Genomic DNA, 26,940 nt, shown 5'->3' with positions numbered 1-26,940 from the left:
TACACTACTATAATACTTAAAATAGCTTAAATAATATATAGACAGACTAATGTACTCACTTTTTCAATTAAAAAGAAGTTGGTGCTTCGTGTACATTGTACTCCCACTCTTTCTTACTCTATTACCATCTTGTTGTAACAGAAGATAGATGCACTCCACTTACAAATTGTTTCATTATTATGACATAAATAAAGGCATGCTGGCAACTCTCTTTTCATATTCTCTTGAGGCGTATCGGATGCCAGCTGGGCAAACACTAACTATTCCACTTGTAATACAGACCATCAGCAGATTCATTTCAATTATTTGACACCTCACAAGCAACACGGCAGCAAACTTGATTCCCTGCACCACAACTGAAGGTATAGTCGTGTTGGGCTTTAATCACCATGGGACTGTGTCCATGCTGTGATTTATGATAGTGTCAGCTGATTAAAAAGCTACTCAGCTGATTAAAACTGGGTGAAATCTGTCTTAAACTGCTAGATGTTAAATTCTTTTTTTGTTTTTTTCAACTATTCCAAATTTAAAATTAGTGGAGAAAACACCAAGCTGTAGGGAGAGTAAAAATATTTTTTTTAAAATGAGGTAGGAGGTCAAGGGAACAAGTGGACGGCTTCAGTTCTTCTCCTCCAGAGAGTTACAAGCTCAACCAGGCTAAAACGTTGCAACTTGACATCCCTCTGTACAAGGGATACAGATAAAAGTGCAGTGTGCTTGTACTGTTGGCAGATACCACATGTAATATTGATTATTTTCTACCTGAAATAGCCAACACACTCTTCACATTTAGAACAAGGGGGTTGCTTCCTGTGTTTTCTGGTGGGGCTGACAAGTGAATCAATTACATTTATATTCATTAAATTGTACATACTGTATGTTTTGTTCCACAGAAATAACAAGTTTCCCTCCACTTTCACCTCACCACCGAATGTGACATCATGTTATACTGTAGCAATACTAAATACTAAAGTCTAATAAATGAAAGCATGTAGGAAGGCCGTTTAGCTAAATGCAAGTCCAAGCCCCACAGGATTTATCACTATAGCCGTCATCCACAGGACATCAATTTGTTTGAGCACCAGCCAGTGCTGCAGCATTTCCTCAACTGTTGTGTGTTTCAGGGGTTTGATTTGATCAAGATTCCAGTAAAGAAGACAAAACCAAAGTAGTAACAAAGTATTATTTACGTAAGTGGAGTTTGTGTGCTCACAGGTTTTATTACCATGCCTCCTGATGTGTGCGTGTACGGCAGCATTACCGTCAACCTATTGTAGTAAATGTCATTGTACATTGTCATGTAAGACATTACATGATTGTTAATACAGCTGCATCACTAAACAAGCTGAATGTTAGTGTAATAAAAATATAAAGTTGTTAGGTACTGGTACATCCCACTCACTGGCCACTTTATTAGGTATTAATTGTTTATTGTTGAGTGCATATGTCAAAATTAGCAATGCATTCATGTATGGATATATTTCTATATGAAATGAAATATCATTTATTTCATTTGATTTCCTAAAATGTATCCAAGACTTCTGCAGAAATTCGCAGCAGACTGATGAGGGGACACAGTAGCTGTTATTAGGTAAGAGTTACGGTTCAGTTTGCATCCCCTTACACTGTAATGGAATAGAATGGGAAGCAAAATGAACCCTCTGAACCGCTCAACATAACAACAAAACAGAAAAGTTCTTTTCAGAAGTAACAAAAATGGTCAAGGAGTGTATAAAAGAGTTATAGTACATTATCAAAAATTATATCACTGCAAAAGTTGGCATCCTCCTTGACAAACTGATTAAAAATTAACTTTGATTAATTTGCGCTAGTTGAAGGTGCATTGCAAATTATGTTCATGATAAATATAAATTCTCAGTCTTTTTGCCATCTTAAAATAAGGGAATGCAATGCAAACGTTTGCACTCAAATGTAACCCCACCACCTCCACTCTGTGTTCCACACACACACGCACACAAACAGGAATGAATCTGAGATAAAAGCAGGTTGCCAGCTAAGCTACGCAGTGACACAGTGACCTCTGGCCAGCAGTCGCTCCCCAGGACATATAATAACACATTTAATCACAAAGTCTTAGAGCTTTGCAGTGAGATCAGCAGAGCAGTTTTGTGACAGCAAGTCTCAGTCGGAGATTCGGGGCCATGTTTGATCTGAATAGTTATCAGCATCTGTAGTTATTACATTAAAAGAGCTAGTCGGAGTTTTAGCTGTGGATTACACATTTGGTCTGAGTATGAGTTTTTCTGACAGTACATCTGACTTGATTCACTAATGTGTTTTTAATATTTACTGAACAACAGTGGCATAGAGGCTGAAACTACACCATCTTTACAATTAGGACTGTACATTTTCATAATGACCACCCTAAAATCCCCTAAAACACTGTAAAAATGAGTTTGTATTTGTATCCAAAACAAAATTCGCCATATTCGTTGGCTACAATTAATAAAAACACTTCAGTGCTCTAAACAAATGGTTCATGTTCTTTTCTCAAACATCCAGAACACACGTGTTCTTCAGTCATTGTGTATGTCCACTCTCATCTACATTATATTCAGTTGTTTCCACTGCACCAGTGCTTTATGATTTTCTGCATGTAAAACACGTCCTGAAAGAAATAAGAAGACTACTGTAAGCTACATATGACCTCTGTTGGTCAGCAGTAGGAAATGCAGCACTAATGAAGCTCACGTCCTTCCTGAGGTTTTCTTAGGACAACCACTAGCAGACCTCACAGGAACATTATAAAACCAAACTAATCGGTTTTTCCCCTTTATCTTCTCTGCAGTGTACTGTTGTATGATCACTACGATAGCACTGTTGATTTCATTTTTCAATATCAAAATGTCCCATGATGTGAACATACAGTATACTACATGAAGTTAAGCAGGAGCTGTACATAGTTAATAAAGTTAACTACGAAAAAAAAACACATCAGTCACATCAGTTGGAAGAAGTACATGAAGCCAGTACTCAAGTAAAAGTACAAGGACTTTCCTGAAAAGGTACTTGTTTCCAGTCATCTTAAATTGAACAATATTGAGCTTCACAGCCACAGCTGCAGTGGACAGTACATTACATGGGGTCTATAAAAACAAATAATTTGTGTTGGAAGAAGAATTGAGGACAAAGACGCTGAGATTGCGACGTCCAATTATAGAAACATTTCCAGGAAGTGACCTACTGTCAGACTCGACAATTATAGATTCAGCAGGAAAGTGCTTTTTTATCTCTGATCTAATTACAGACAACACGGCTTCTGCTGCTGCTGCAGTACAATCACATTCATTCACAGTCATTTCAGAAGTTCTGCTGCGAGGAAGCAGCACAAACCCACACTTTGAAATCATGTACATATTCTGCACTTTTAATGCCTATATACTGTGTCTTTTGTTGACCACAGAGGTAGCAGGTCAACATCACACCCCAAAATTCATGTCCAGCACCTCCCCTGCAAAAAAGACACGGATTAGCACCTCAAGGGCCCCTGGCTGAGCAGTTCAGCAGGGTGTTTTCTACCTAGTTTTGTGAGGTTATCAACAACAGAAAGAGAAGTTATAGTAGTTACAGTATTAAAGGTTCCATCATAGTAGTGATGCAGTGACAGAAGAAGAAGTCTTTACCGACGTGGAAGAGGAGAAGAGGCAGATGAAGCAGTAGGAGGTGACTCCCAGTCAATTGCTGTCCCAGGGATCAATAGACAACAATCAATTTTAATCTAATCCCAACCAATTCAATCAGATGGCAGAAGAGGAGAGGGTGAGGAGGAAGTAAAGGCGTGGACGACAGAGCAGGGGGTAAGAGCTGAAGGACAGAACAGGATGAAATAAACTCTTTTTATGACAGGGATGCTGACAACGGGAAGCGAACAGCTGGAATTAGTAACATCCATCATGGCTGTGTTACGTGCACATTCAGATTGTGCTGATGGCCTGCTATTATTTACTGTGACTTCAAAAGGGATCTGTCATGTTCTATGTGCACATTTCCTGCTAAGACAAGTCAAATGCTGTGGAAAAGAGAAAAGGCACAGAAGAGATTTAGCTGTAAAACTACATATTGCATCTTAATTATATCTATAATAATAATTTACCACGTTGATTACTGTGTTGATTAGGACCAGTGGTGGAAGAAGTACTGATGTATACATTTCCTATTACGTAAATGTACTGCCTTCAAAAGTGTACTTCAGTAAAAGCACAAAGGCATTAACAGCATAATGTACTTCAAGTAATTCAGAGGTAGTTATTTTCACATTCATACATATTATATTGTTAATGCATCAATGTGTACATCACCTTAGACTTTGATGTTTCAAATCAAAGTTGTTTTGACCAGGAAAATGAGCAAGAGTAATGTGAGGAAGACTCAGCCTGCAATTTTTGGGTTTAGTGGTCAAAAACACCTTGAACTACAGATGTGGATGTGATGGACAGCGGCGCCCCCCAGTGGTGTCAGATTGTGACTACAGTGACCCCCACCATTAGTTAAGTGATCACAACAAGAAAACAAAACACACACACACAAAGGCTCTGCCTGAAATGGAAAGATGGGACATAAATCTGTATCACAGCTGAGGTTCCCCAGCCCTGGGCTGTGGACTGCTACTGAGCCTTAGAGGATCCCCCAAGTCCCAGCATTGTCACAGAAATCTGGGTTAGGTAGCAAACTAAATTAAGTGTGAACTTCTTCTCTCATACTTGTGGACTGTCTCTGGGGAAGACGTGCTTTACTAAGATTATACAGGAGTGTCCTGGGTAAGAGCCACCATTCTTAACATTTGCACACCAGTAAGTGCTTAAGTGATGATACAGAAACGAGGTTGTTGACCATTGGAATAGACGCTGTGAGTGGTGAACAGCCAGAGCAGCAGGTATTGTCCTCAGCTGCTCAAGCTTGAATCTCCTTCAGAGGAGTCACGTACGACTCTCACTAGTCTCCTGTTTGTACGGTCATTCAGTTTTGTTTTTTTTTCTTGAGGCAGATTTATGCCACGTGTGCCACATTCCTTTTCTGTTTTTAAAACGGATTTTACTAAATTCTGAGAGTTAGTGTCTTGGAAATGTAATTGTATCCTTCCCCTCACTGCTGCAATCTTAGAAAACCTTTTCATGGAGTTGATTGGATTGTTTTTTGTCTCCATAGATTCTGGCCAGGATACTTATTCACAGTAAACAGGTGGATTTAAACTCTAATCCTTTAAACACATTCACTGCATTTCTGTCATCTCCATTTAATGAATCATATGACTTTTGACACCAATTGGCTGCACCAGTAATGATTTAGGTAGGTTCATTTAAAGGGGGTGAATACTTATGCAAACACATCATTTACATTTTAGATTTTTGAATTATTTACATTACTTTAAACAAACCTGAGACTGTTATAAACACATCTTCACCAAAGAGTATTTTTGCAGACATTATCTTCATCTCTGCTTTGCCTAACAAGCTTTAAATGAACCTAAGCCCCTATTCCAACTGAGGTGAGGGGCACAACAATAAACATTTATTTTAGCTGGAAGAAAACACTAAGTCATTAGGGAACTGACTTTTTCTCTGTTACTACACGGCACATAGTAATAAGTGACGGCTTAATCTAGATTGCAGCCGCCGAACAGTGGTGTTAACAATGAGTTTGTACACTTCCTGAACATTTATAATTCAGTATATTTGCATTTCCTTTATTGAAATCACTTTTATGACTGTGTACAGACTTTTCTAATGACTGTGTACTTAAACTGGCTTTTCATGCAATGGCACATACTGTGATGAACAACTGCAGGTTTTAAGAGTCTGCTAATTGATTTTCCTTCTGCACAGACACAGTGTACTCTGCATCCAAAGAAATGTGTCTCATCAACTTTACTAACAATAGCTAAACAACCTATTTATTTTTTATAATTGTCGAAGACATCGGGCCTCAGTTTGCTGACAGATGCTGTGCTGTGCGCGTGTGTGTACGCACCAGCAGCAGCAGGAGCAGCAGCAGGCCAACATCCATGCATCACTGTCGAGAGCCTGTCAAGCTATTCTTAGCCTTTAAACAAACAAAGGAGGAAACTACAGTACCACTCCCTTCTTCACAGGCAACTTACCAAATTGCTCTTCTCCTCCCTCAGGCATATTTAGTGCAATGCAGGTGAAACATCATCGCGAACAAGTACAGCAGATACCATTAGATTGCAAAAAAAACAAAAAACGTTTGTGTATAATTTATTTTTTATTTGTTGCTGCAGAAAGATCAGAAAGTGAGAAGTGGAAAAGATTATTATTACCAAGTGATGATATATCACACACACACACAAACACATGCACACACCAGGACGCAGAAGTGGGTTTCTGTATATTGTTTCCTGCACCTCACTCACAGAAGAAACCTGCTGCAGCACAATTTTCATTTTCTCCTGGGAAATCTGACCAGGCTCAGCACTCTGCAATGCAACATATAGAACATATACTAATTATTTCCCTCCATGCTGAACCTTCTTCAGGGTCTACTGCAGTTCAAACTATTACTGTAAACCTAAAGAAGTGCTGCCACTGCGGCTTCTGCAGTCCGGCGCTCCACGGCTCTTAGACCAGGCACGGCACCGCAGCACTGCAGTATTTGCAGGGCTTGCAGGCAGCAAGCAGCTCGGTTAATGATTCACTCCATCGATTTCCTCATTTTGCCAGTGACCTTTCCTTCCCGTTGCTTGCTACGAGACTCAACTGTGGGACACACTCAGAAAAATGCAGAGATGATAGAGGGGAAAGATGCAGTATATACTGTTATACACCATGGAGAGGAAGGCAATGGAAAGTACGATCTGCTTATTTATAGAAGAAAAAGTGTTTTAACTGTAGCAGCAGTTCTATTATAATCTCTTATGTGCAGCACTTCTTCACCTTGAAGGGAACCTAATTCTTTTCTTCCTTTTACTTTCTTTGCTTGCTATGCAAAGGACTGAATAATCTTCCACTCAAAGGTTTTAAGCAGACAGACTATTAGTACTAACCTGAAGTTACACACTGCACCTTTCTGAAAGTTGAACTAAGACTGCGAAGAAGAATGGTCTATTCACCGCTCTGGAGCGTGTTGAGTGAGCACGATGTATTCACATTCAGTGCAGTCCTGTTAGTTTTCTGCCTGCAGCTGCTGACTAGCTCTAAACCAAATTAAAACAACATTGTGACTTCTATATTCCCTGTGTGTCTCTCAGTTTACAGACACACAGTTTCCTCAGACACAATTCTTCATGAACAGCTCACAGCGTAAAAAATGTGGTGCACATTGGTAGTGAAGGTTTTCTCAAACTAAGATTATTGTGTTTAAGGCTTAAACAAAAGAACTGGCTACTTTTTAGTTGCACTCTGTTGGGTGGAAAGGGTGTTATATGAAAATAGCACTTAAGATGTGCAGAAATAGCAAAAGAAAGATTAAAAAAAAATAAAGCAGGGATTAAAAATAGAACAAGAGATGAAGCCATGGATAAAACCAGAAACAGTTTAAATTTATCCTCTTTTAGCAAAGATGAAGTTGAGATCAGTGTGTGTTTGTGTGTGTGTAGTGAAAAATCAGTAGACAAGAACGGTTCCTCTCAATTAGGACTGTCACTGAAAATGTGAGACCGGTGAATCAAACTGAGCCTCAATACTCTGTTAACATCAGAATAACATGCAGTCAACTCCTCTTCCAAATGGGAGATTGGCCACAGGTTAGTAAATGTCAAAGGAATCGATATTGGGATTAAATTCCAGTTTTAATGCCTGATTATCCTCATGAAAGCACATCAACAGTTTTAGAGACACTGTTATTAATATTAATATACTGAATATTATTTAACCTGATGTAGCACAAACAGGAACATGCTGCTCCACATTAGAAACAGTTCCGAATCCCACCTGGAAGTTTATGTGTGGATGTGTTTCTATGAACACAGCAACACACCGCAACTGATTCTAGACACCAGACATCCAGAGGCTGGGCACAGCCCGGCACCTGCTGGGCCTTTGGCTCTGACTGTAAAACCAGCTGTGACATTTACCTGACAGATGTGTTTAACTAAAACGCAGCACAGTGAGTCTACAGGATTTAATTAACACCAGGCTTTATGGCTGTATGAGTGACTTAGGACGTAGGACACAACAAACCCCACAGTCCACTGTTGGCGAGTATCTGCCATCCCAAACTGATGGCACTAGTCGGACCCCAATGAGCAGCTCTTCAGCTGATTTAGCATGTTGAATCACAAACGATCCCACCGATGAAAGAGGCCATAAACTTTCTGTGTTGATGTGAAAATGTTAAGCAAATGCTACATTTTTCATGGTTTGTACATCCGCACTGCTTGACCTTCTTTACCTTCTTCTCACAACACTGCAGGATGAAGATTGCTTGTTGCTTGTTGGACCTTACCTGTACTTTTTGTGGTGTGTTCAAGTGCAACTTGTTGGCCTAGTTTAATTAGGTATCAATAGTGTCGTTAAAAGGATCAGGATTTCAGGAGGATGCTAACTTCAGGGCCACTGTAAGACTGTTAACACAGCAAAAATCAATTCACCACTCAGTAGTGCTATGCTGGACTCGAAACGAATGCTCCCTTACAGCTGAAAAGCTGCATGAGCCACAAGCATGGAACATCTAAACCTATCGGCAGTCAGGACTTTGTGCTGTCTGGCTCGTCCAACGCTGATGTTTGTAGACTCAGCAGCAAAATGTCTATTTCAGTTCTGATCGGATGAAGACAGCAGTCAATTTTCTTCTTCACTTACAGAGAAGCTGTAGGTAGGTTGTATTTTTCCATATCAGCTTGATCAATTAAATAACAGAGAAAAGCAAAAGAAAAACATTGTTGTTGTTTTTTTAGCAATTAAGTTTTCTGAGGCAGCATAATGGGCCTAATAATGAATTAACTAAATAATTATTCTCACCTAGTAATGCATGTGTGTCCAGCAAGTCAGCCTGGAAGCACAATTGTTTACTACTCATATTGGAACTAAGTATCAGCAAGTACTCACATGTAAGTATTTGTACTTGTAGTCAGTCTTGGAATTAGTGGTGACAGGACAGCACTATCTAAAAATGAGATCTTGGCTGAAAGCTTGTTAGTCACAACCGCATTAGCATTTTCCTCTGATCTTGGAGCAGCACAAGAGATTTTCATTGATGGATTCCTGTATTCTCATCTGATGCTCTGTAAGAGTTGCAGGAAGTCATGAGGGACACAACACAGACTCCAAGATAAACTGCATCTTATCCGTTCTCAATAAATTTCACATTCTAATGTAGTTCTCTGATAAATGAAACAAAGCCCGCGAGGCAGACAACCGTCCTCACCAATCCTGGTGAGATTTATTCTCCTAATAAAAGCGTCTCCCGAACACCCCAGCTCTTACTATTCACACCTGATCTTGTGCTGATGCTGAAGCCTCCCGTTGTTCATATGCTGCCGGTTTATGGGTCCCCTCTGTTCAGCCCCTACCTCAGCATCCACCTGTGGACCTTCCCCATGGGGGATTTTTATTGATGACTCTGTGCTTCTATCTGCTGCTCGGTTCGCTTTGGACTGACAAGACGAAGAACGTAGTCACAAAAATATGTTCTGTATTACTGAATGTACTGGATCTTATAAAGCAGAAATATTTTGATTGTACAGTAAGTCGTCAAAATGTAGTAGGTTTTAAAATAACACTTTGATTTTGTTTCAAACGCACCTTAAACTACATACATAGTTGATGGATCATGTTAGCGTAATAAACAGCAGGTCTGAAAGCAGATGTAGGGGGATTCAACAAGCAGGAGGGTGCAATTCTACAAATGTAAGCAGTGATACAATCTCCTGATTAGGATTTTTGGCCTTGATCTAAATCTTTAATATTGAGAACTGATAGAGAATCCAAACAGATAGTCAGAATATGACTTTGTGTATTGACAGCACAGGATTCACTGGAGGAAAGATTTATCACTCTAGTACATTTTCTGAATTACAGAAGCACTCGACCCCCATGAGGTTCCATGGCAGCATAGTGTATATGGATCAGGTTGCATATTTCTGTCCCAGACGCAACCCAAACCCTAGAGAGCATATTTATTTTTGGCTTGTGGGTCCCCGGTGCTTGACTCTGAGAAGACCTATGAGTTAAAACCTCCATGAAATAAAACAGAATCGGAGATCTGAAGCCTTTTATTTGTTTGGTGTATTCACATTTTGAAACGGCCAAACCGCTGAACAAACTATGTCCTCAGCCCAACTCAATACAAACAGTACTTAAATGTCTGTCCAAACTTGGCCTGGACCCAAGGGCTCAGTTTGGGTATCCAACATCTATGGTGTCACAGAGAACGTTGGTCTATGCAAAGACTACATGGCTCACTCAGGAAATGCTTGGAGTATGTACAAACAAAGCACACAAAGACAAAGGTTGTAGTAAAACTTTTCTTTATTCACACCCTTTTCTACTCCAGCTATGTTAGAAGTTAACGTAAGTGTCAATCCTCTAGTTCCTATGTTGATCTCTCATCCATCTGTACACACTATGTAAAAAAAGTCAAGATTATAATATGTTTAGAAATCCAAGAGGGTTCTGAGGTGAGGAGGGTTCAACAGTTGTTGAGGGGTATTTGCTTTAACTAGTCCCTCCCCTCACTTCCAGCCTCCTCAACCTCCACTTCAATTCTTCTTTTTTTTTATTTTTTATTTTTATTTTTTTTCATTAAACAACAGTATATACTGAACAAGGCATTTGTACCAGAGCTCAGGAGGGGCCTTTGACATTTGTAAAGCGATTTGACTGTACAGCTCACGCGGAACACAACCAGCAGGTCATATACAGAGCGTGGTAAAAGGGGAATAGTATACTGCTTGGGCACGACACAAACACAATACAATTCCATTTGACAAAAAAGTACTATTGAAAAGGAAAATTATCTTCACCTTTTTTAAGCATTTCATAGAAACAAAAGAGAAGGATAAATTGCAAACTTGGAGTAAACAAATTAAGAAATATATATATGCGCTCGCACACACCACACGCACACAGTGAGGTAAAACACATTGGTCTTTAAAAGGAGGTATTCTCTTTTGATTAAGTGACCTTTTTAATATGTTAATTCTGCTTTTTAAAAGATCTTCTCAACTTTTGGATGACATCTATAAAGCACGTAATACAAACAATCACATGCAGTCTTATTCGAGGTGAAAAGTAAAAGAAGTCTTGTCAAACTTAGGCACCAAATAAAACATGATAAAGCTTTCTGCTACACTTGTTGCCACAAAGGCCTCACTGCAGCGTCCAACTGGAAAATGACAGCAGGTTGTCGGAGCCCTTTAGTGACTCAAACTACTCTTTCCAACCTCGATAATTGCCCTGGGTTTTTTTTGGCTGCTGCAGATGCCTCGGCGGAGGCTACCACGCAGCAAGTCTCCCATACAATCGAGGGCAACCATTAAGGAATATTTCAATCCGCTGACCCTAACGTGGTCCTCATCACAGTGTGTTGATCATGCTATAGCATAGATAGACCTATACTTTGCATAACAAGAAAGAGAGCGACACACAGTTGACAGGTTCTTAGGTGTGCTGGGCAGGAAGTGACAGGGACATGAAAGTAGCCTTTTGGGGGAGTCGGGGTGGGTGATTTACCAAAGAATGCTTCCAAAACATGAATCACCTACACTTTATTCATTCCCTCAACACTGCCTTCACTTATTATTTTTACAAAAACTATGGCCAAACTCAAGTGATTTAATGCTTTACAAAAAAGAGACAACTTACCACTGTGTTGATAGCCACCTTTTCCTGGTCTGTCACTCCCTCCTGTCTGGCACTACTAGTGCTAATGGTGTTACTTCCATTACTCAATTTCACCCAGCATGGACCGAACAAAAAAAGCTTTACAACAATAACGACATCTTTGACCTGCGGTTAAAAAAAAAAAAAAAAGAAACATTCTTCAGAATATACTAAATGTGGGCAGTCAGCCATTCAAAAAAAAGGTACAGAATGCCAGTCAAGCTATGGCACCAGGCAATAACCATGCCGGTCTAACACAACGATCTTGTCATTCATCTTCCCTTAGTGGATGTGATAGGTTCAGGTTTCAGAGATGTGTTGGTTTATTGTCACCTACATGAAGGGAGTACTTACGACAGCACAGCCTTAGTTTTAACTAGCTGCACCTAATAACCTGCCAACTGAATGTCAAAGAGACCCGTGCGGTGGATATTTGCATGCTCATAAAGTTGACCTTTGGGCTGAGTTATGCAAGTTTGTGCTCGGATTGGTTGTCGACTAACAGGGCTGATACATTCACAGCTGTGGGAATTTCTCAGTGCGTGGTTTGAAGCTGGCATAGTTTATGTTAACTCCCTGCTTTGGCCATCCATCAGTGCACATAGAGCAGGGGAAACTGCTCGTTTTGTACCTTCTGTGGTTCAAAAGGTATAAGATGAAGGCTGCATATTTGACCAGACCAAGCAAACAGAGTGCCCCTCACTTTACGAGCTTAAGTCACATAATGGCTCAAAGACTTTGCTGCTGCCATTCACAGCCTTAATCTGTATGGACTGGTGGACTGAGGTGAAATTGTATGTAGATTTATATTAGCAGTATTCAGGGACTTCCTTTACCCTTTAATGTGAGGTGAGGAGAGACAAGGCAAGGTATCATTGTGTAAAAGTAGGTTTGGTGAGCTTTATAAAGTTTTTTTTTTAATAGTTCATGGGCCAGGCAGTGAAGAAAAAAATAGCTTTTTATATGGCTATGGTTTTGTAAATGTACATTAGTGCTTTTAAACCTCCCTCCGACTTCCCTATAAATACACACACACACACACACACACACATCCCCCGGAGGAGTTTTTAAATCACTAGGAGTTCAGATGATGTCATCTGGGGATGACATCATCTAAACTAAAGGTTCCAAGTGATGTCATCTGGAGGCAATTTTCGGCTAGAAGTATTAAGATATTTTATGGAGACAAGTCAGAGGGAACTTTAATGTCATTCAGTTACATGTGCTACTCAAACTAGACCCAAAAGTTTAATATCAGAGAAGGTGTCCTGTAATTATTCTCCACTAAAATACTTCTGCCACTTTGTCTTGTGTACAGATTAGCGCAACACCAAAGAGGTCTTTGGGGAATTTAGGTGAACTGGCTGCAGGTAACGTGGCCCTTGTAGCTACAAGATATGTCAATTAGAAAACATGGAATGACAAGAGAGAAAGGCAAGATAAAATCTGGGGATAGAAAGACTGCTGTATAAAGACACAAGAGAAAACAGCTGGTTGCAAACACCTTTTTACAGTTAAGTCATCTTGGGTTCTGAAAAAAAAAAAAAAAAAAAAAAAAAAAGTACAAGGCTGCTGGTGACTTTAAGACAGAATGAAGGTTGTCCTAAGAGGCATACAAGAGGTGCTGTTTAGCTGAGCTTTTGTTGTTGCTAATGTCCCAGAGAATGACGTTGCTAATGGAATACACATAGTATACAGTGTCTACTCCCACCCAAAGGCCCAGCAGGGCTATCCAGGGTTTACATAAGGGGATACTTCAAGATCCGAACCCCCTCAACGTGCCCCACAACCCTAAAGGGCTTGGAAAGATGAATCCTTGGCCCTAGTCTTCCCCGGCCATCCCCCAGTAGGCCCTAGTTTTATTTACCATTAAGTTCAGCATAGTCTGTCACCCTTTATTTATTTTAGATAGCAGCAATATCCACCTACTTCCTTTAAATATCACAATAGCTTTCTTCTTTTGTTTATTCCACATTATATTTACAAGGCTCTTCAAGTCCCTTCTGCCACTGCTGACCATATCTACATATTTGAGAAAACCTCCAAGATGACTCTGAACAGTGGAATTACACAGGTGGGTATATCACACTTGTCTGCTTGTTGTCTGCCTGCTCTTTTTAACAAATTGACATTTTTCTCAGTAAATGATGGGGGAATTGCTGAAAAAGCCTGTAGCAAATGATAATGTTTTGTTTTTTTAAATAAATTATGATATGTCGCACCAAAAACGTTTGTACATTCTAAAAGACGTGATAGTGCTGATGAAATGCTATACTTCAGCCAAATAGACATGGAAATCATCTGTTTTTTTTCTTCTCTTTAGAAATTTAAGAGCATTTAGAAATGAAAATGGAGGAGTTCAAGTACTTTTCAATGCACTGCACCCGCTGAAGTTGTTGTTCAAATTTTTTACTACTTCTAGTACTTTCAGGCTCATTGGTCTAAGAGGGCTCGCTGCTCCCCTGCTGTGCCTGTGACACTGTCAAAATCTACATGCCAACATAAAATATGCTTTCATCAATCATCAATTGCTTTTTGAGAGGAAAAACAAATCTGAACAACAAATACAATTTGGAAAGTAACTGGGAACTTGGCTTAGCTCTGACTGCATTAAATACAGGCGCATTACAACTGCTATTTCACTATCTTGGACCAAAATGCTAGTGATATTTTTTTTAGGGGTGCAGTTTTTATAGGTTTGACTTATTAGAACATCTGCTATCACATTATACGTTGCTATGAGGCTATCAACATGGAAGGAAAAGAAGATCATACCTTCACTCCTTCTCTGTATTAAAATATCTCTTAATGCATTACCAACTGTGTTTGTCAATGAGCATCAAAGTGAACAGAACAATGTGCACTGATGCCTATTGACAAACTGGCACAGCAGTTTCAGTGATAATCTATGGATGCTGCAGCTTTCTGTTCTACAGCAGATCATTAAACTTCCCCCTGCTTTGAACCAGAGAGGCTTGCCTACCAAATGAAGCTGGATTTGTGTCAGAGCAACATGGCACAGAATGATCAGATTCAGATAGTCTGAGGATATCTACATCCAACAGCAGCTCTCACCTCGACTTGGAAAGCGAGGTGAAAGCCAGGACAACCAAGTAGCAGCACAATACATTATGTATCCATAAAGAAAAACAATGGAGATAGAGTTCGAAATATCCAAACTGCCACACAGGTAAAGCCCGCAGTGGTTCAGAAGGGCACTTATTGCTGAGCAATCACGAGGCTCTGAGGGATTTCTCATAGTGTTTTACTGTCTGACATGCTGACTTGGCTCCATGTAATAATTATTGAGCATTTAATCTTTTGATTATTTAAGCTGTACTTAATAAAGCAATTATGTTTGACCTGTGTACTAAAAGAGAAGTTAAAGGAGAAGTGCTTTTGATGCAACACAGACAAGCAAATCACTAAAATAAGACAGAATGGATCTAGACGTATGGCAATTTTGGCAACAGGACAAACACTTGACTAAAACAAACTGGTAAATCAGGTGCTACATATATATCTTTTGTTCTTATAGATACAATTATCATACTACCTTTGTCATAGCAATCAATTTTATATATATATATAGAAATTGATTGCTATAAATAATTGATTGCTATAAATAAAATAAAAAATAAAAATAAAAATAATAAAGAAATAGGAGCAGCTCCTGACTCTTATGTGTTGGTCCCTTAAGGCTTGCTAAGCTGAAATGACAAAACTGTCCATTTTAACACATTTTTTTTATCTTTTGATTTCAGAAATGTACATTCTAGTAGAAAAAGACCTTGCCACAAAAACAAAAAAATAATAAACAACCTGGAAACTATGGCTTAGTAAATATCCATTTGCTATATTTAAATTAATGTACCTCACTGTTTGTTTTTTTTTGTTGATTATCCAACATAGAAGAAAACGCTTAAAAGGTTGATTTGCGCTGCTGCACTCTCAACGGCACAAACACGTGATAGAACGAAACTCAGAAGAAAAAGAGTTTACATTTATAGGGCAACATTAGTAATGCTTACAACTCTTTGTGTCCCTTTTTGAAAGCTGCTGTAAGCTTTCGTGGCAACATTTTTCCAACTTAACACAGTTTGAGGTGCTGGAGCTCAGTTTCCAGACTCAGTCCACTGGGGCGAAAGGGGAAGCTGTACAATGATTTGCTGCTGAGGTGGTCAGGTGTTTAGGTGGGAGGAGCTTGGCGAGATGGCACCAGAGAGTCGGCCGGCTTGCGGGTGCTATGACTTGTAATGTTTGTCCATTCTTGCTTTCCATCCCTACTTCTTGGGTGTGCATAGTACGAGCTTGCTGTATGCTCGGCGGGGCTCCCGCACGCCTACTTTGACACACACGCGCAGGCATAGAGCTGCATACACATGAGAGCAAACGCACTCCACAGCAGCCGACATGAGAGGAGTTGGGTTTTTAAAGCACTGGCACTTTCCGGTAACAGCTGGCTTGGAAGGCATGGTGGCAGCTGATTGTTGTTGTTCTTGCCGTTTGTGGTTTAGCAGAGCAGAGTATAGAAAATAGAAACATTTATCTACTGTATATTGCATATGTTGCAGCATGTTTGTCAACAATGAATGAGGTCATCATGTCCAGTTTAGGTTTGCACAAAAGATCCCCTGCCACCAGAAAGAAAATTCAAAAAACACAATAAATTAAACTGACCTGTCTGACTCCCTGACAATATGATGTGAAACTGGGAATTACAACAGTAACAAACAAACAAAAAAGAAAAAAAAAACAGTGCAAAAATGTTCCAGAGATGAAAGAATCTGCTTACAACTCAACAAGATGAAGCCAAAGTTTGTGTGGACCCCACAGGGTGGCTACAGGTTGTCCCATGACCCCCCCCCACCCAGGTCCTTGATTCAGCACCCAGTGCTACAGTTACTTGACTCAAGAGTAGGGCTGCAAACGACTTCACATCAGTAACTTTTTTCTTTGTTGAATACACGCGTTCTCGACTCATTAATTCACATTTTCATTTGTGACAGTAGTGCTCTCATTTTTCCACATCAGGCAAAATAGCTGATATACTTTCTGTTTTTACTTGGGAACATTGGCCATCTATCTCTGTGGTGTAAAGCTATATAGACCACAGATGTGCTATTCAGCCATTTCTCTCTCTCTCTCTTTCTGTGAATACTAGCTCTACTTTTGTTTGGTTATTTAAACTTAATTGGTAGTGTAGAAAGCATCAGCAGAAGCATGTCGGCACTTTAACAAGTCCTCTCTTCTTTCTCCTCAGAGGTTGTGTTGCACAAGCACATCATCCTTCACGGCTCCAATAAAAACTGAGATGAATAGTATTGTCCATATTCCAATAAATACTAAAAGATAAACAAGCATCAGCATTAGCATCATCTGTCAATGCCATATTTGCTTTAGATAAGAAAAAATAAACTCCGCCGGAGCAAAATTCAATAGGTTTCTGTTTTATCACATAACATTAAATCAACCGAATTTGTTATTTCACATTAGTCTGCATCATGTCAAAATTTAAGACTATTAATGATTGTAAAATAAGGATTTTTAAGACAGGTTTTAGCACCACAGAGGTGTGGAGAGTAGTGAGGACAGAGGGAAGGAGAGACATTCTGTTTTGACCTGTATCCACCGTTATCCATCCCCCCTTTGTATCAGGCTACAGTATAGTAGCTACTGAAAGGGAAGAGAGTCAGAATAAAAGTTATCTCAGTTCAAATTGGAGTTTAGAGAGGGAAAGAGAGAGAGATGCATCATTTTTACTGCCTAAAGACTGATTTAACGCATGATTAATTTTCATATTTTTGTTAACAGAATTATTAAAAGGCTCATATTTATCCCAAATGTGCTTTATCAAGTCAAATAAAATGACCCAATGCCATCTAAAATCAGCCATCCTGAACTCCTTTTCTCCTGTTTTCATACACTGGCAGATTCAAATCTTGGCTTTCTAAAATCATGTCTGACTTTTGGAGAAAGCTAGACATGCAGCTGTCTGCTTATTCTGAATCTATCTTTTCTAGCAAGTGAGCACCGACCACTTCATCCTATCACCGTCTATCCAGCATCCTCACCCAAATGCACTACTTCAATCTAAATGGAAACTGCTGTACCCACTGCAGTCAAATCCTAAATCCATCAAAATCCCATTCTGATTTATTTAACTGTTTAATTGTTTAATGAAAAATGTAAATATTTTATGACTTAATATAAAAAATTTAGCTAAATCTTAAATGTGAGTCTTGCAGCCCTACTAAAGAGTGATTTAACCCTCTGAAGTAAAGAACTACGTAAAGGATGAAATGCGAATATACAAATGAGGGGGTGATAATGAAGATGTGAGGAGTTGCGAGCAAAGCACCAGCAGCTCAGAAGCCCCCCCAAGCGATGTTCAGCTGCATGTCTGACGTTTAGTTTACCTGATGAGGTCTGAGCTTTTATTGGTTGGGTAGGTGATGAGCGGTGGTGTTGAGAGTTTAAATGAACTCCAGTTGCATCTAAAGGCCTTTGAGAGACTTCATGTTATGAATATAATAAATGAGGAAAGACATTAATAACTAAAGGCTCCCTTTGACGCCTCAGTTATTCTTTTCAGACATAACCATCTCTCAAGAGTTCCAGCCATCCATATATCCATCCATATGTGTGTTCATGTCAACCCAATGCAATACACACAAAAACATGGTTCCTCACTTTCATGTGCATGACTCAACAGTTTGTCAATGAATGAAATGGGATAAGATAAAAAGAGCACAATGGCAAAAAAGTCTTCAGTTCCCTTCAAACTAAAGGGAAGGAACAATCCATGAATAATAATGAAGATATAATAATGCTGTAATGCTATCAATATGGATGCAAGTCAAGAGTACTGTGTGTGTGTGTGTGTGTGTGTGTGTGTGTGTGTGTGTGTGTGTGTGTGTGTGTGTGTGTGTGTGTTAGTCATGTCTACATCTTGATTCCCTCGTGTTGGCTGAGCGTAGACAGGGTTTTCTTGATTCGTAGAGCGGTGAGTCGGGCAGCACCGTTGGCATACCAACACTCCCTCATTATCTTTGCCATCACCCGCAAGGCCTGCAGAGCGGAGAGATATCAGGAGTCAATATGACTTAATAACAACATCACAATCCTGGGGAATACAAGTATTAGCTGTTGTATGACTTTCGCATCACATATGGTCATCTGACACAGCCTCTTGTCGTCCTAATAAAATGCAAAACCACGCCCCTAAAAAAGTACTAATCAGGCAGAAACCGTTTTCCTTTTCGGACTGGACAGAACGGGAAGCTTAAGTCAAAACCTTTTAGAACTTAAAATCTCTGCGTCAATGCCAGTGCTTAGTGTAGTGCACTTTAATTTAAAATGTACTTATATACTAGGTCAGCTTTAAAAAGGTATTCTGGTTCCCAACAATTTAGAGGAAAATGTACCTGTTACTCTGCTACATTTATTTTTAACTTCCCATTTATTTTATTTATTAAGATTGCACACAAGATATGACGAGTGGATGTTAAATGCTATAATCTTAAAGGTCGCATTGCTCGTGAGGCAGCACTTTACTGCTGCCAATGATCTAGTTTTTCTACCAACTGCAGCAGCAAAATGCTGTTGCCACTTAAATGCATCAATTATTGATGCCGCTGTACTACTGGGAACACTCAAAGATTTAGAAATTGATTTATACATGTGCCTTGATCTAATGCCTCCCCATAATTTTACCACAGAGGTTTACATGAAGTTCCTTGGGCTTTTTTTAAACTGAGATACAATATGAATTATGAGGCCTTATTTGTCAGTTTGCCACAGATGGACTTGATCAAGTACCACACACATGTCAAAGATAATTAAAAGCAGAACAGGATGCACCTGATAATTACTTCTGTAAATAAGAGACTTAGGTTTTTATTTTTAAAAATGCAAAAATTAAACACATGTCCACTCTGTCAAACTGGGTTACTAGTTATATTGAAGTGACAATTTTATTAATTTAAGAAAAGGTCTTCAAAACAAAAAAATGTGGGAACAAGAAAAAGCACTGAGACCACTGTAAATAGAGTTTAACTGATATTTTTAAAATCATATATACCTTTTATATATTTTTTTGTTTTCATAATAACAGCTGCTGTTCCTTGACAAAAAAACTTGAAATACCCAACATGCTTTTTCTACTCACTATAATGTCACAAAACATTTTTGTGACTTAGTCATTACTTGATTTGTTTTTCTAATTCCTAGGAAAAAACAGTAACTCTTTTCTAAGGACAGTCTTGCCTCACTAAAGTGGAAACTCCTGACTAAACATTCCAAATAAAAATCTGAAAGAGGGTTAAAGCCTCCAGAGTTTACACTAACGTCTCCCTTGGTGGGGCTGTAAACAGCATCTGCTATGTATGATTCAACATGTCTGTGTGTGTGTCTCACAGCGTCTCTGTTGAGATGCTTGTGTTGATCTGTGAAACTTCCTACAGTGCTCATTAAGACTGCCGAGACATTTCAGTCCTCTATTCATCATGTGGATTAGTGCCAACTCCACACTGCCACGGACAAGCTGCCACAGACACACACACACACACACACACACACACGGACACACAAACACTATAATACCAATGTCTTAAGCACTATTAGCTAAAGCTCATCTCATATTTTAAAGATTTAAATGTGTTCCATCATTTGCTTTAAAATGCCATTCTGATTTACAGCTAAACAATGGAATGCCACTACTACACCGCAGCACAGAGGAACAACTGTACGAGATCTCACTCTGAAGGATTGTTCTTACGTTACAGGCTTTTAATCCAATGTCAAGGATCATTAACCAGAACCACTTCAGAGCCCAGAGAGTCTCATTTGGGAACATTTAATTTGTTAATGTTAATTTGTTGTGAATGTGCAAGGAGTGCAAGTAGATTAACTCTGAAGACATGCAAGTTTTATTTACAGTTGGGTGCAAAGTTTTTTTTATGAAGTTATCAAAGGGATGGAAACTTTTAACCTTTTTTTTAATAAACTCTGAACATTTTTTTAGTAGGAGGAGTAATAGTAATATGTTTCTTTCATCTTCAGTAAATTTCTAGCAATTTCAGACACATTTATAGTGTCCTCCAGCAAGAAACAAGTTTTATTTGTCACTTTGTATGTTTGTCTGTGACTAAATAATTAAAACATGCTAATGGGCCAATTAAAACTTTATTGGACGAAGAATTAGAAATTCTGCTGGACAGCTGTACAAAGTGTTCAGATTAAAAGGTGCTGGTGTAGTCTGCACCACAGGTTTATGTCTGGCTGAAAAACTGAACATTTTGTACATTTTATTTTTGGAAGCCATATTAATTGGAAATCCATTTAGACTTACTGGTAATACATTTAAATCTTTGGTAAAGGTCAAACAATAAGCCGGAAAAGAAAAAAAAAAAAAAAACACAGTAGTTAATAGACTGAGCTGGGTTTCCAAACTGCATCTCTAGGTACTGTCTCATTACAACTTGCTAAATGTGTTCACTCTAAAACACCGAGTGGATCTAAACATTCTTGTGTTTCCATGTGAGTGGTTAAGAAAGAAAGATCATGGTCACAGAAATATACCACAAATACTCTTAAGAGTTTGAAGGACAGAATCTCCCCATCTCACCCAAATTTTATTAAACATGAGTGACAAATAGTGATATTTGTCCTACCTCACAGCTTTGCCAACGGTTGGGAATGTTGGGCCGAAGCTTCTGCTCACAAACCACTTTCCTCATTTCCTCCACTGATGGATCAGACTGGACCAGGTCATAGTAGGGCAGTTGGTAGTCCTCATGGATGCCTGTCAAGAAAACAGTCTATAAGTATTGTGTGTACATTTCCATTCATGAACTGATCCATTTCCTTCATCAAACTGGTATGTCCCATTCATTCACACCCCTCCACCTCCCCTTATTTACTCCTCACCTCCCATAGAACAGCGGCTGGCAATCTCCCAAAAGACCAGCCCCATGGCGTAGATGTCAGCTCGCTTGAAAGACTCAAAGTGTTTCATATTTATGGAATCATCCAGGACCTCTGGAGCCATATATCTGAGCAGAAAGATATTATTGTCATTAGATTATTCAGGGTTTTAGTGAGTTTTCCTCTTGAAAAGATTATCTGAAAGCACAGTGGAGATTATTAGAAAAAAACAGTTGAACAACAGCATAAGTATGCTACATCAAGTTAATATTTTCCTAATCCTAAATTGCACTTTGCCTTCCTGTTTGATGTGCAGAGCAGTAGCTCAGGTGGGAGAGCTAATCCCTTAAAAAAGGCTGTAGCCTACGATGATCATATAGGTCATTATACAAAAGTTTTTTAAACCCAAACATTTGTACCTGATAGAATCTTAGTAAAGAATAAGATGAGTCAAGAAGCAACATAAGAAGCCATGGAACCAACTGGAGGGATAATGAAACACTTTACTGTAGTCCACCTACGCAGCATAAGCAGCATATTTGAGTGATATAATTCAGACAAATACCCAAATAAACATATGATTATTACTTGTTTATATGCTGATTACAAATAATATTTATGGGAGACCCTGTTTTGTCTTGGTTCCTTTCATGATCATTAGACCTATAACTTAAACAAAAACGGGAACTGAAGCTGATTCTGTTTACATCTGAAAAAGTGTATCTTTCTCTTTCAATGTCCACATGGACACCTGTTGTTTTTGAGACTTGGTAAGCAGAAAGCTTAATGAATTAGCCTAAGGAATGTATTTCTGCATTTAGATTGCCAGTATTTATCCATATAAATTATTGAGCATTTATCAGAATGATTTGTCATCTGCTTTATCTGGAATTAAATCTTTTCCTTTGGTTCATTAAATGCATGCTGCCGTCTAAAAGCAGCGGGATAGACAGAGTTTCTTCTCTGAAATAGACCACACTGTGGTTAACACACATTACACGCTGTGATTCACTGTGGTGCCCTGACAAAATACACAAATCACAAAAAGTTTAAATAATTGGCAGTATCAAAGTGGTCAATGTGCTTTGATCTCTGCTCATTCTGAAATGTGGCACATCAATAAGAACTAAACCTGTAGATACAGAGTCTCAGACACACGGTGCTGATGGTCTGTGATGAGATTGATTCAGCAGTGTAGTCAAATAGCCCCTATTCTGGTCATAACAGAGTAAGTCTTAATGGATTTCTTTAACTGACTGATGTGCAAATAATGAATGGATGGCCTCCGTTAGCAAACTGCTTGTGGTGCTTCAGATTAATGTGAAGCGAAAAACATCATGCTGAAAGCAAAAGACCTTCATCATTACTTGCTGAGAAATTTAGAGGAATTCAGAGAAACGTAATTATAAAATGAATACCAAGGGAGCAATTTAATCAAATTTAAAAGCTAAGCTGTGTTTATGGATGTTTATCTTCAAACTATTGGTTTAAACCTTGCTCAGTCACGCAAGTAATAAAACAAAACAGAATTCTGAGGCTTTTGAAATGCAAGTGCACAATTGTTTTCAACAAAGTGCAACTTCTGGGTTGGGCTGGTACATCGCTAGAAGTTTGACTTCATGGTAGAAAGTTAGAAAAACACTGAAGGAATCAGATCATCCATATGTAACATGGATTTCGTACAGTGCTGGAGCTTCTGTCTCCACTGACCCAGGGCTTACTGAATCATTTAGTGGCACTGTAATAAGCCGGCAGCATTGACAAGAAGGCGAGGATGCAGTGGGGGGGTTGGGGGCATATATACAGAACAAAAATGGAGGAGAGATAGAAATTGTAGGAGAAGAGCTCTGCTGGCATCAAGGGAGAACAGTTGGACGAAGTGTTACTATGGCCTCAATGCAGTGCTCACTTTCCAACCCTGAGGCTAGACAGGTTTAGATAATAGAACAAGAGATGTGTGGACAAAGACACAAGGAGAAAGTGACAAGCCTTCATCCTGGAGAATTACTATTCAGGTAGAGAGGGGGGAGGAAATGTGTAAATATATGTGTGGGCATTCAAATAGTAAGATTTCATAAGCTTCTAATAAGAGAAACTAATGTGAATTTACATGCTGTGCAACGTCTCTGCTAAAACTGTATCAGGTAAACTAGCTTATGTTAACATTGTCACGGCTAAGATAGCTTGAGATAGACAGACGGGGAACTTTGCTGTGGTCTACTTGAGTCTACAGCACTTGTACAGCACTCACTTACATCACAGACATTTGAAAGAACTCCTGTCAGTATCACAGCAACTACAGAATTAGATGAGTCTATACACTCACAAATCTGATTCATCTAAAAAAAAGGTTAGGTTACCTTTTGGTTCCCACTCGGTGGTTTGGAGCGATGTCAATGGTGTCAGTAGCTGAGTCATGACGCACAGCTAGACCCAGGTCAGCGATGCAGCAGGTCCCGTTCTTCTTCACCAAAATGTTCTTTGACTTCAGGTCTCTGTGAGCAATAGCTGGCTTACCTGGAGACACACAGTTGTGTATTTAAGATAAGCCCTGCACTTAATAAAACTTAACATGAACAACTGAACACTCTATGCTTGATCCATGTACTATACAGCTTTTTCTGCACACTTTATGAAAACCCATTAAAGTGGGACCTATAATTCTAGTTTGAAGTGTACATAAGCCACATTTGTATATATTAAAATATTATTTCTTAGCTGGGCTCCTAACCCTAAAGGTGACATCACCCAGAAGGATTTTTTTCAGGTCAGATGATCCAGCAGTTGTTGCTTCGATCCCTGGCTCCTCCGGTCACATGTCAAAGTGTCCTTGAGCAAAATACTGAACCCCAACTTAGTTGCTCCAGGTGAGTGTTGGCCTACGTCCCCCATTGGTGTGTGAATGTGAATGAGAAGCAGTGTAAAAGCGCTTTGAGTGCCAATAGGTGGAAAAGTGCTATAGAGGTGCCGACCATTTACCATTAGAATTTATTATGCCTAACCGCCTAGAAGGCTCTACTACAGCCCAAGAGGTAGGGGGTAGTATTGATTAATTGAAAAAAAAAAAACAACCCAAAAAACAAATTTAGAATAATTTCCAATATTTGCTAACAATTGCAACAGATATTGGGTAGTTTTGCCACGTGCCCATGAACCTTGAAATGGACAAGTATAAATGACAGCTCCAAAAACTTTGTCTTTAGGCCACAAACAGTAAAGACCCAGCACTAAGATTGAATCTGTGTGAGTGTGTGTAAGAGATTAAAAGACTGATGCCCACCCTACAGGAACTGCAGTATTGTATTTTTTTTTTAGTTCCGACTTTCAGCACACTTGATTTCTAAAATCCAATTACATCAACCAAGTTCAGACATATTTTTCAGACATTTTTTATATAAGTTTTGTTGAATGATTTTAAACATTTGACTTTTTAAAAAAATGCATGTTTAAAAAAGTATCCTCAGAAAGGCATTCTGTGGATGTGTCTCACCTTGTGTGCCCACTATCTCCATGTGGAGGTGGGCAAGGCCACTGGCTGTGGACAGGGACAGTTTGATCATGCCCTCCACTGTGACGGTATACCGGTTCAGGTAGTCAAACAGGGAGCCGTGTTCATGGTAGTCGGACACCAGCCACAGCTGAGTCCATGTCCCATTATCTACGCACAGACAATGAACAATGAGATAAATGGTTAAAGAAGAACGCGTCCTCGTTCTGCGTTTATGATAGTGTCTCAGTGGTTTAATCATGTGGTATAGTCAGGTAAGGTCTTAGCTACATCTGCTTTAGTTTGTTTCAGAATGTTTTAATATACTATCAATTGCTGTGTATATGCAACTTAAACAATTAAGCAGTATCTATGTTCAAAAAAGGTTAATCATAGTTTGAAATTATTGGAACTACTCTGAACATTTCTGTGATGAAGTCACAGGATAGTGATCCAGAAATTATGGCATCACCAAGTCACCTTGGTTTTAATGGATGTTGCAGTCAGTTCTCATTCTTTAATACTATTTTATTTAGCCTAATAGTTCCATAATCGGTTTCTTCAGATGTTCATGAATTACTTTGTGTTTGGATATTCTAATATATTCCAACAGTTTTGTCTGATTCAGATTCTATCCTCTCAACACAGGAAGGTGGGTCTTATCTCAATACAGCCTCTCATTGCTTTTCTGGTGATTCCTCACCTTTGTTGTCCGCTGCGATGAAGCCCAGAATATTCTCATGCCTCAGCATCACAGTCTGGTAGATCTCAGCCTCGCGGAACCAGGAGCGCTCCTCGCGGGAGGAGAAGATCTTCACAGCCACTTCCTCACCACGCCATTTGCCCCGCCACACCTCCCCAAAACGGCCTTTGCCAATGCTCTCTTGGAGGATTATGGTTCTGGCGATGGTCCTCTGGACCAGCAGTGGCAAGCCTGGAGAGGCAGAAAAGAGGAAAATAAAAACATATTTTAGAGCTGAACGCAATGTGTTAACGTGAGCATTAACTTAAATAAAACCAAGGATTCTCAGGAGGAAAGATGCTTTACCAGAAATTTTTAAATATCAAGATATATATCATGTATTACAATACTGCCTAAAAACATCACATTAATATTTAAGGGGCTATTAGGCCCAGCCCTATGGTCCCACAATCAATTAGACTGCTTCTGACTTCACCTGGTCCAGCTACGTCCAGAGCACTTTGCAATTGTTTGAGACCCCATTAGCAATGTCAATGTCAAGCATTGGTTATGTATTCGTGAAGTGTCTCTAGTTGTGAGAGGCCTCACCCAATCTTCCTTTTTTGACTTTCTTTCATTACTGATGTGCTCATGAATAAAATTATGTGGAATTCGGTTTCTTTATATGCAGTTAAGTAACCAGGTTACAGTGGGTTGTCTTATGTAAGCTAATTGCTTAACTGTCATGTAAACGGAGTAAATTCCTCCTGGAAAAACGGCAATTTCTCTCTCCCCTGCAGCTCACAATCTGCACTGACATGAACACAGGGGGAAAAAAAAAAAACGATACAGTTAAAATTTGTGAGCCCTTTTTTAAAAGCAATTCGGAAGTAGATAAAAAAAAAAGAAATTACTTTTCTGCATATACAGTTATGTGCAAAAGGTAGTTACCCCTCTTTGAATTCTATATTTTTTGTTTCATCATAATAACTATCGTAGTGGTTATTACTATCAGACAAATACAACCTTAGAATCACATAAATAGG

The 26,940-nt window shown here is 39.2% G+C and overlaps 1 protein-coding gene across 1 annotated transcript in view; it reads right to left on the bottom strand.

Moving 5' to 3' along the window:
• Positions 1 to 10,427: 10,427 nt before the first annotated feature.
• tgfbr1b (transforming growth factor, beta receptor 1 b) overlaps positions 10,428 to 26,940 on the bottom strand; it is a 55,948-nt gene continuing 39,435 nt past the window's right edge. Inside the window, exons 4-9 of the mRNA XM_067485931.1 lie at positions 25,916 to 26,146; positions 25,216 to 25,383; positions 24,086 to 24,242; positions 21,729 to 21,853; positions 21,473 to 21,603; positions 10,428 to 18,869 (exon numbers count right to left, since the gene is read on the bottom strand). Of these exons, the coding sequence (XP_067342032.1) occupies positions 18,744 to 18,869; positions 21,473 to 21,603; positions 21,729 to 21,853; positions 24,086 to 24,242; positions 25,216 to 25,383; positions 25,916 to 26,146 (938 nt within the window). The 3' untranslated portion in view covers positions 10,428 to 18,743. The remainder of the gene's footprint in view (positions 18,870 to 21,472; positions 21,604 to 21,728; positions 21,854 to 24,085; positions 24,243 to 25,215; positions 25,384 to 25,915; positions 26,147 to 26,940) is intronic.

Source organism: Channa argus, chromosome 19 (assembly GCF_033026475.1).
Source record: "Channa argus isolate prfri chromosome 19, Channa argus male v1.0, whole genome shotgun sequence".
Lineage (NCBI taxonomy): Eukaryota > Metazoa > Chordata > Actinopteri > Anabantiformes > Channidae > Channa > Channa argus.
Note: the sequence above shows the minus strand (reverse complement) of the source record. Positions and strands in the feature narration are given on the sequence as shown.